The following is a 10,806-nucleotide window of genomic DNA, read 5'->3' on the forward strand; positions in this document are numbered from 1 at the left end:
TTCTCTTATATATGAAATGATGAAAAATAAAAACTTTGATATGTAAAATTATATTAAACTGCCCCCTTTTAGACTGCTAAATGAGACCATGCATAACTGCATTTGACCCTGTCTCCAAGAAGACGCTTTCTAGCTATGCATAGAGAGCATCTTCCCTATTCATTTTTAAAAAACTATATAATTTCTTTAAATCCATTTTGTTCTTAAAAAAAAAAAAAACACATGTTGAAGTTCTCTTATATATGAAATAATGGAAAAATAAAAACAGAGTTGCAAAAATATATGTACAGAAAGCTCCCTAACAAGAACCATTTAACACAAGAATTTAATCTTATGAAAGAAACAGAAACATAAAATCCAAATTACTCTCATTTTCCAAAGTATGAAACACTATGAATATTTATATCACATTTAATTTTTTTCACAAACTTCTTAACACAACTTATTTAGGACACTTGCAACAACGTGGGCACCTAAATTTATTTCCACAAATACCTTTCATTTACTGCCTACGTAGTGAAGCTTCATCATTCTCTCAAAGTCTTCATCAGAATCATGCATTTTAAGCACATCAATACCATCAAATGTAAAGAAAACCAATGTTTTGAGAGGGAAGCTAAAATCCCTGAGGATAAAAAAAGAGCAGAAATATTAGTCACCATGCTTCAAGAACATCGTAGAGAAAGAAAACCTGCATGAAACAATATGGCAGTGTGGTAACCCATTGCATTTTACACGTTAAAAACATCGTGATTGGGTGCAGAATTCCCTGTTCCACAAGGTTTAAATGTGTACCAAAAATAGGGCAGCAATTTCACTACAACAATAAACGCATCAACACAAAATCCTTTCATCGGGTTGCTACCATTCACTTTTACAAATTCTTAGTAGCCTGTCTTTCTAGGCAAACCAATAGCAAGTTCCTTTCCACGGGCCCAATCCCGCGCCGTAGTTTCACTTTCACCGGGCCATATAATATCAGACAATTTTGGCTTTACATGATATTGATAGTCACTGATGGTGGCCGTAATTTCTGGAGGGGTGACCAACAAGCTGGTTCGGTTTGACCAGTAACTATTCTGGATGTGTGTACTAGCTACGTTGATAATCTCAAAAGTAGATCCCATCAAGTCTCCATTTTTGTCTAATTTCATAGGACACGCAATGTCGTTGAAATGAATTTGCAGTATTATCTTTCACAATTGTGCTCCTCCTTCAATGAGATCACTGGTTCAATCCCAGCAGAGCTCAGGGATATGATGACCGGGCACAATTCTTACGCAAGCGGGAATCTGTGGCAGCTCAGTAACTTGTCAAAGATGGAGACTTTACATATTCCATTTGCTAACTTATCTGGGTCCTTGCCTCTAGAATTAGGTAAGTAACAGAATCGAAGTAGGTTGGTGCTGAACATCAACAGACTTACTGGATCAATACCATGGTAGCTAAGCAACAGTTTGAGCTTGATGACGGCCATCTATCAATCCACCAAGGGAACATGCTCACCATTTCCCTGCACGTTTTCATGAAAAATAAAATGAAGGCTTAACTTTTTGAGAGAAATAATCATGTAAAGGCAAAAGTCATTTGGAGAAAAAATTCTTTATGTCGTTCGTGCTTTTCCCTGTGCTCAAATCAGGCAGCTCTAAGGAAGAACATGATGCAGGATCTTCATTTAGAGATCGTTCGTACAGCTGATAATGGAGACTTCTTTTGGTTACGAAGTCGGTTTGATCTTCTTACATGTGTCACTTTCATCTGCTCTTCACTTGAACCCTGCGTTGTAGACAAACAACTCATAAAAAGGTATCTCTAAAACCAAATTTTGGAGATACAAAATCAGACAAGTATGAAATTGGATCACTATCTATAACTCATTCAAATATTTCCTACATGCTGGTTTGTTTTTACATATTTATGGAATGAATTGAGGACTACCCAGAAGAAAATTTTCAAGGGAAGAATAGATATCCTAGAAATAAAATGGAAACAAGGTGAAGTGAAAAGAGATTTGACACTGAAATAAGAACATGAACAACATCTTTACATAAAATTGCTCACACAACACTGAAAAAATCTGATAAGATATATAAGAAAGATTGGTAGAATGGAAGAAGAGCATCCCCGGATCCTAGAGAACTATTTTACCAACCTTGTAATGAAGAAACCAAATTCAATTTTTACTTGAAATGCAAAGGAAACAACGTGCAGTGAAAAGAGAATTGAGACTCAAATAAGCACATGAACAACATCTATACATCAAATGGCTCGCACAACACTGAAAAAGTCTGACAAGATATATAAGGAAGATTGGTAGGATGGAAAAAACCAAATTCCCCTGCTCCTAGACAACTATTTTACCCACTCGAAATGAAGAAACCAAATTCCACTTTCACTTAATATTCAATGGAAATTGATAAGCAAGAAAATGCCTTGCAAAGGTTGGAATATTATTTCAAAACCAAAACACAAAGGTAGAAAAAACAAAGGAAAAGCTTAACAAGTTTGATGTTGGGATTAAAAGTAGAATACCTCTTTCATCAGAGTTTTGAAGCTCCCATAAGATGGAGAATCATCCATAGACATCTCTTGAGTAGCCATACTTCCTTGCTCTATTTCCGAGTATGTGTTGCTTCTCCTAACCTTCCTCTCTGGGGTGTGAAATGAATTTTCTTGGGTACTTGATAAAAGCCAGGTATTGAGTTTTCTTTCTGAAGTGTTTACCACCTTTGATGGAAAATAATCATTAAGAAGTTCCACCTTCGGCACATAGGAATCCCTCGCTCGAAGTTATTTTCGCAGGGCACAGTCATCTACATTGAAGAAAAGTGATTTCTCTGGGGATATAGTATCTCCCTCCTCGGTATGGAATGACCATCTTCTGTAGGACCATTTTTCTCTGCTACAGTGTTCTGATCATGTTCTTGGGCTCTCTTAGGACTTGTACATTTGACTCTCTTTCTATACAAACTGACCAAATATGTAGCAATCATCGCAACTGCAAAAATAGACGCACCTATAGTTCCAAAAAGAAAGATATATTTCAGTGATTTTGCTGGAGTACTAGAATCTCCGAGATCATGAACAACTGATATGTCTGATCCCCCCTCCCGAGTCCTTACTACTCTTTTCCACTAGAGACATGAAAGATTCATTATGTCTGAATTCAAATTCATTTTGGCTCTCAAAATTTAGTGTCTTGGACTGACTGGCCATTGCAGGAATATAGTAATCACCTCCACCAAATGATGTGCTCAGTTCCTCTGGATCTTGAATGAAAAGGCTCTCAAAACTCTGTATTTCACTGTTAGTTTCTGTTTTAGATGAGGAGAAAACAAAGTCATGTGAACCACTATTACCAAAATGAGACTCAGATTCATGAGATACATCTGCACCAGAGTCCATAAATGATACCAATTCAGGAATACACTCCTCAGAACTATTAACATTTTTTTCTGCATCTACTGGTAAGTTTTCTATATCATGTACACTGTCTAGGATGACAGATTCAAGAACTTGGGTATTCTCTGCATCAACTGAGACTTCCATCACCTGCTGGTATTCTGCAGCAACTTTTTGTTCTTTACCATATATAATATCAAATCCTTCTGTTCCAACATCGATTTCTTCTGGCCATGAGAAGCCAATCTCAAATGAGCGTGGCACCTCGGTATACTCTTGCAATAGAGAAAATAAACCATCAAATCTATCTGCATCCTCTTGGCCTTCGGTTTCAGAGGACAAGGCTGAAGGCTCATAATTGTGATCTGCCTCATTGTGACCGTAGTCTGCCCCGCTGCCATCTCGAAAGTGGTCATGGACGTAATCAACTTCATGCCCGTAATGTGCCTCGTTACTCTGCACAGATTCATTTAATCCAGATGGGAGTATGGGCAAAGAACTTTTAGCAAGGCTGGCATGGCTAAATGAGACCATGCATAACTGCATTTGACCCTGTATCCAAGAAGACGCTTTCCAGCTATGCATAGAGAACATCTTCCCTATTCATTTTTGAAAAACTATATAATTTCTTTAAATCCATTTTGTTCTAAAAAACAATAAATAAAACACATGTTGAAGTTCTCTTATATATGAAATGATGGAAAAATAAAAACAGAGTTGCAAAAATATATGCACAGAAAGCTCCCTGACAAGAACCATTTAGCACCAGAATTTAATCTTATGAAAGAAACAGAAACATAAAATCCAAATTACTCTCATTTTCCAAAGTATGAAACACTATGAATATTTGTATCACATTTAATTTTTTTTCACAAACTTCTTAACACAACTTATTTAGGACACTTGCAACAACGTGGGCACCTAAATTTATTTCCACAAATACCTTTCATTTATTGCCTACGTAGTGAAGCTTCATCATTCTCTCAAAGTCTTCATCAGAATCATGCATTTTTAAGCGCATCAATACCATCAAATATAAAGAAAACCAATGTTTTGAGAGGGAAGCTAAAATCCCTGAGGATAAAAAAAGAGCAGAAATATTAGTCACCATGCTTCAAGAACATCGTAGAGAAAGAAAACCTGCATGAAACAATATGGCAGTGTGGTAACCCATTGCATTTTACACGTTAAAAACATCGTGATTGGGTGCAGAATTCCCTATTCCACAAGGTTTAAATGTGTACCAAAAATAGGGCAGCAATTTCATTACAACAATAAATGCCTCAACACAAAATCCTTTCATCGGGTTGCTTCCATTCACTTTTACAAATTCTTAGTAGCCTATCTTTCTAGGCAAACCAATAGCAAGTTCCTTTCCACGGGCCCAATCCCGCGCCGTAGTTTCACTTTCACCGGGCCATATAATATCAGACAATTTTGGCTTAATATGATATTGATAGTCACTGATGGTGGCTGTAATTTTTGGAGGGGTGACCTATAAGCTGGTTCGGTTTGACCAGTAACCACTGTTCTGGATGTGTGTACTAGCTACGTTGATAATCTCAAAAGTAGATCCCATCAAGTCTCCATTTTTGTCTAATTTCATAGGACACGTAATATCGTTGAAATGAATTTGCAGTATTATCTTTCGCAATTGTGCTCCTCCTTCAATGAGATCACTGGTTCAATCCCAACAGAGCTCAGGGATATGATGACCGGGCAGAATTCTTACGCAAGCGGGAATCTATGGCAGCTCAGTAACTTGTCAAAGATGGAGGCTTTACATATTCCATTTGCTAACTTATCTGGGTCCTTGCCTCCAGAATTAGGTAAGTAACAGAATCGAAGTAGGTCCTTGCCTCCAGAATTAGGTAAGTAACATAATTGAAGTAGGTTGGTGCTGAACATCAACAGACTTACTGGATCAATACCATGGTAGCTAAGCAACAGTATGAGCTTGAAGACAGCCAACTATCAATCTGCCAAGGGAACATGCTCACCATTTCCCTGCACGTTTTCATGAAAAATAAAAATGAAGCCTTAACTTTTTGAGAGAAATAATCATGTAAAGGCGAAAGTCAATTTAAAATTTGGTAAGTAGTGAGGGAAAGCCACTTGGGATTTGGTTAAGAATGATGTAGCTAGCTAGTGGAATAGATGGTTTTACTCTATTTATTTCATTTAGCTATTGTAATCTTTACAACATAAATTTTTTAGCAACTAAAGTAGAGTCAAGTATAAAGCATATCTAAATATAAAGTATATGCGAAATACATGCAATGATTATCTTCCAAAGTTGAATGTTAGCAATATAGTCCAAAGTCTTCACTGGAGCTCCTCTGCAATCTTTCGACACCTGCACACACCCAAAAATAAACTCCAAAGAAAGAGTGCATACCTCTTTTAACTATTGCACAACATGTGGGAAGTACATGAACCACAGCTATAGGGTGTAGCCAAGCCAACATATCGTCTCATCTCCCAAAGAGAAGAAAAAACCCAAAACAAAACTGTTAAAAACAAAAAATACCAATATCTAAACAGTAAAAAAACAAAAACCCAAAAAAATAAAACCCAAAACCCACGAAAAGACTACAAGCAAGAAGAGGGAAATAACGCTGGACATTGCTATTTAGCATCCACAAAAGAAAGAAAAAGCAGAAATGAAAAAGGAGAAAGGACAAATCAACCAGGTGCAATGCTAAATCAACCCACTACCCAAGATGCTCTTCCCTGTAGCAACATTCTACTCTGCTGAGCTAAGCGCAACTCAATAACACACCACACTTTATGTCTTGCTTTGTATTGGCATTATTCTCTGCTACACTCAGTTTGAATGAAACAAGTATCACCGATATACAAAATTGAAGAACATATATTTTCCTAAATAGGGATAATAGAGATAAGAAAACATGTACTTTCATGAATAAAAATAATTATTATATATACATACAATGAATAGAGGTAATCGTTATATATACCATTAATGAACAAAGGATGTTCATAGAAATGGAATCTGATGAACTCCTTTTCAGAAATCCCATCACGTGTCCTCGATTACTAGAGCGATTGAACCACAACGTCCTCTCACTGGTTCTCCAAACGATGGTTCCTCTCTATGTTCTTCACTCCAGCACATAAGCAGAGTCGGTCACGTCCCCTTAACATTTAGTGGAAGCCACTAGGGTTAGAATATTGGAGGGTCAAATTTCCCTAGCATGCACCTTCTACTGGTCGAAGGGTTGAGGATTCTCGCACAATATCAATTCGCTTTGTTTTACAGAGTATCGATGACTCACTGCAATTTATGATGGGGACCACCTGGTTAGGCTCTGCACCCATAGCTACAAAACTCCCATCCCATGTTTGATCACCTGGACGAAATGAACCACCATATGCTCCCACTCCATGTGATCCTGCTCTGCATCCTGTAATTGACAGAAATTTCCATGTGATTATAGGTTCACCTTTTGGATCCCTTAGACATGCCTTGAGCGTTCAGAGGATGGTGAGGATTCTATGTAGTCATCTGTAGACTTCAAGGAAATATTTTAGAAAAACAACTTACCTTTAATATTGGCGAACCATGGAGGATTGTCCCATAATAACCCAAAGTATCACGAACCAGTGGACAGCAGAATGGAAGGTAAAAGTTTAGAAACTAAAAAATGACCCTAGTCTAGGAACCTAATGCAAGTAAATACCTGTAGAAGCCAACAGGAACTAGACCGCAATAGATGCATAGATAACATAGAAAGATAGGGTTATCAGATTTAAAAATAAAAAAAACCAGTTGCAAAATTCCTAGCAGCAAATAGAAGAAATCCTCTGAAGTTTTTCAGGAATGTTTTTAGATAAAAAATATTTACCTGTAATCTTGGTAAGCAATGGAAGAGCACCACAAATTACAATAAGCCCATAGAAATAAGTAAGAACAAACCCTAGCGGAGCATGGTTTTCTTCGTATGTTTTTTGGAAGGTTCGAGAAATACGATGAGATTTTGAAAGAAGCCAGACCAAACCCCAACGGAGCTTTTAGAAAAACAAATTACCTTTAATATTGGCTAACCATGGAGGATCGTCCTGTAAGAACCCAAGGTATCACGAACCAATGGACAACAAAATGGAAGGTAAAAGTTAGAAACTGAAAAATGACCCTTGTCTAGGAACCTAATGCAACAAAAACTGGTAAGAGATTTGATGTAAATACCTGTAGAAGCCAACAGGAACTAGACCACAATAGCTACATAGATAACATAGAAAGATAGGGTTATCAGATGTTAAAAAAAAAAAACCAGTTGCAAAATTTCTAGCAGCGAACAAAAGAAATCCTCTGAAGTTTTCCAGGAATGTTTTTAGATAAAAAATATTTACCTGTAATCTTGACGAGCAATGGAAGAGCACCACAACTTACAAGAAGACCACAGAAAGAAGCAAGAACAAACCCTAACGGAGCATGGTTTTCTTCGTATGTTTTTTTGAAAGGTTTGAGAAATATGGTGAGATTTTGAAAGAAGTGAGACCAAACTCCAGCGGAGCATGGTTTTCTTCATATGTTTTCTGGAAGGTTTGAGAAATACGGTGAAATTTTGAGATATGGCATATTAAACTAACGGTGTAAAACACCCCAATCTTCTAACACAGAATCAATGGCCCAGGATTGTACACGGTGGCATTTTAGGGAGTTTGTCTCAGAGGGAACGCCTTACGGCGTAAATATGATCAACTTCTCTTTTAGTCATCCTATCCATTAGAGAATCTTTATCCTTCTAGGAAATTTTGAACAAACCCGATGTTCCATTCTGCAGCAGATTCAAGTGGGAGCTTATGAATCTGCTGCAGAATGGAACATCGGGTTTGTTCAAAATTTCCTGGAAGGATAAAGATTCTCTAATAGATAGGATGCCTAAAAGAAATGTTGATCGTATTTTAGATTTCTTGCACGAGGCCATTATATATCAGTTTTCCGATGTTGAGCCATATCAAGCTGAGCATCCCCTCTCAATTAAAAGTTGTATTGGCTATTGCCTTCTGATGCTCCAAGGCAAACATAAAGCATTGGATGCTGACTGCGAAAGCATCCCTACTGCAGTAGAACTAAAAAATGCTGGATCAAATTTCGACCATGCAATGGAGGCATAAGTGGCATTACGTTCGACAAGAAGAGGGCCATAATTTATCTTCCTGTGGTTTATATCATACGGCACAGAGGAGTGATCGTTGCTTAAGACTCCTGATGCAGCGAGTAGCAAGAGATAAGAGATTGTAGTGGAATAAGCTGATGAACTGCTGGTGCGCCGACATAGGTGACTGTGTTCCTGCTGTGAGAGCCTAAGGATCCGTGCTGGTATGCACAAACTGCTTCTATATTGCATGTATTCAGACCTCAGGAGCTCAACCCTTCCTGCAGCTGAAACCACACCTAACCTATTATTAAGTAGGAGGCGGGACCAGCCGCCCTTAAGTGAGTGATCGAGAACTAATATGCCTCGCATAAAACAGGGAGACATCCTTGCCCAGTACGTCTTGCTCATTGACATCTCGGAAATATTCGGCCATGGTTAGAGCAGTTAAACCGACTCTCATGCGAGCTCCCGGTGGTTCATTCATCTGACCATAGACTAGAGCCGGGGCGGGGTAAACTACGGTCTTATCTTGTACGGTATTATCTGGGCGCAGGTACCGGTCTTATCCAGGCAGGGCTTATCAGGGAAGGTATTATCCAGTGAGGTCAGGTGAGTGAGGCCCATAAACTTAATCGCTTGGGAGATGTGAGGACCGATACGACCGAGATTTCCGGCTTACCCCAATAGATTTGTGGCTTGCCATGCATGATACCTATTCCTTAGTTTTAAATTGAGCGCAGGAAAATGAAATTTTGAAAAATAACAGCGCGTTCTTCAAAAACTATACAATAAACAGTATGCTTTTGTTTCTTTTCTGTGTTTGTTTCCACATCTCGTTATGGCAGCGGATAGTTTTAGAGTACTCTGTAAATACATAGAGTGCCATTGATGTTACGTACACTTTGGATGCCAAACAGGTCACACTCTCGATATGTAGTTTGACAGAGATGCAGAACGATATTTGCACATTGACAGAGATATCAGAACGATAAATATTTGCACTAAGATTTCCAATAATAAACATCAATGGCTAATTAGGCAAGCCATAAATCCCAGCCCTTTTATGTATGACGATAGTCATTTCATGCCATGGTTACGGCATCTGCACATCACTGGTTTGGTGCGATGGGTTGGTACGGTATATTGGTTGCCATCACAAACCGCAGGTCGACCTCGGCCAACTGGCAACGTAGCGATCACTTAGCAAGCATTCGCGAATTACAAGTAGGCCGATCTTGGCCAACAAGCAACTTACTTCACGGATAAATCTCTTCGAATTGGAAAGGTGCTTCGCTAGGTTTTGTAAATGAACATGAGTTATTTTATTGCTTTAAAAGTAATAAAAATTATTTAGAATATCTTTATTACGATAACCTAAACTTGACCGTAATCAAATATTCTCATATAAATACTCCTGAGAGAAAAATATAGTTTCTTTTCCGCTTGTAAAAAAATTGGTTAATAATAATTTGTTTACATTCTAATCAATTTTTTTTAATATTACATTCGGGCTAAAAAAATTAAATAAAAAAATATTGATTTTTTAAATTAATAATAATGTGTTAAAAGGGATTGTATAAATAAGTTAAAAGACATCATATAAATATAGGTTTGACATGATTCTTTGCCCGTGGAAATATCAAGAAGATATTGATTTTAGAATTTTTTTATTTAATAATATATATTTATATAAGGGAGTTGACAATTTGGTTGGTTTCATAAATATGAGATCTTTTGGTTGGTTTTATAAATATGGGATACATGTGTGATAGCATTATAATTTTTTAGGTAAGTTTTCACGATCTCCCATATGAAACTAAAAATTGATTATATATTTATATTTACTTTATATTTTCATTAATTTATATTCATATTTCTGAGTTACTAATATATAAGGTTGGTTTTTTTCGTACTAAAAAACGATATTGTATAGTATTTTGATTTACATATGTATAGTATTTTGATTTACATATAAATAATGTCCATAAATATTATAAAATGAATGAAAATGTTAATATGAACATGAAATTTTAAGTTTAGGGTAATATTGCAATTTGCATAAAATAATTAAAACAATTTTTTAAAATATTAAATAAAGTATCAAAATTAAAAAGAAAAAACTGTGATTATTATAAAAGAAAAATAAATAAAAATTTAAAAATATGGTAGGTAATTATTGTAAAATTATAATTGGTAATATTGTGGAGTTTTGTTTTCTATTTTTAGATTACATTTAATGTTGTAAGTTTATTTTTAATAATTTTATTTATGTCTATAA

The 10,806-nt window shown here is 36.5% G+C and overlaps 1 protein-coding gene and 1 long non-coding RNA gene across 2 annotated transcripts; both read right to left on the reverse strand.

Annotated features, from left to right (window-relative positions):
• Positions 1–681: 681 nt before the first annotated feature.
• LOC149196997 (uncharacterized) lies at positions 682–3,237 on the reverse strand. The gene is made up of 3 exons (XR_016254700.1): positions 2,533–3,237; positions 1,693–1,776; positions 682–1,513 (listed from the first exon to the last, which is right to left on the reverse strand). It is a non-coding gene; the product is annotated as an uncharacterized LOC149196997 (long non-coding RNA).
• LOC149196998 (uncharacterized) lies at positions 3,079–8,087 on the reverse strand. The gene is made up of 6 exons (XM_089408522.1): positions 7,777–8,087; positions 6,971–7,645; positions 6,702–6,830; positions 6,384–6,562; positions 5,677–5,758; positions 3,079–5,409 (listed from the first exon to the last, which is right to left on the reverse strand). Exon 6 carries the CDS (start codon positions 3,994–3,996, stop codon positions 3,079–3,081), a length of 918 nt encoding a protein of 305 aa, XP_089264648.1. The 5' UTR covers positions 3,997–5,409; positions 5,677–5,758; positions 6,384–6,562; positions 6,702–6,830; positions 6,971–7,645; positions 7,777–8,087.
• Between the last annotated feature and the right edge of the window lie 2,719 nt (positions 8,088–10,806).

This window comes from Pinus tabuliformis, chromosome 2_2 (genome assembly GCF_031772625.1).
Source record: "Pinus tabuliformis cultivar Carrire ecotype Pingquan chromosome 2_2, CPIR1, whole genome shotgun sequence".
NCBI classification, from domain to species: Eukaryota; Viridiplantae; Streptophyta; class Pinopsida; order Pinales; family Pinaceae; genus Pinus; species Pinus tabuliformis.

Bases quoted from the DNA above. Each gene is read 5' to 3' on its own strand.
- LOC149196998 (XM_089408522.1), bottom strand. From the start codon at position 3,996: ATGTTCTCTATGCATAGCTGGAAAGCGTCTTCTTGGATACAGGGTCAA.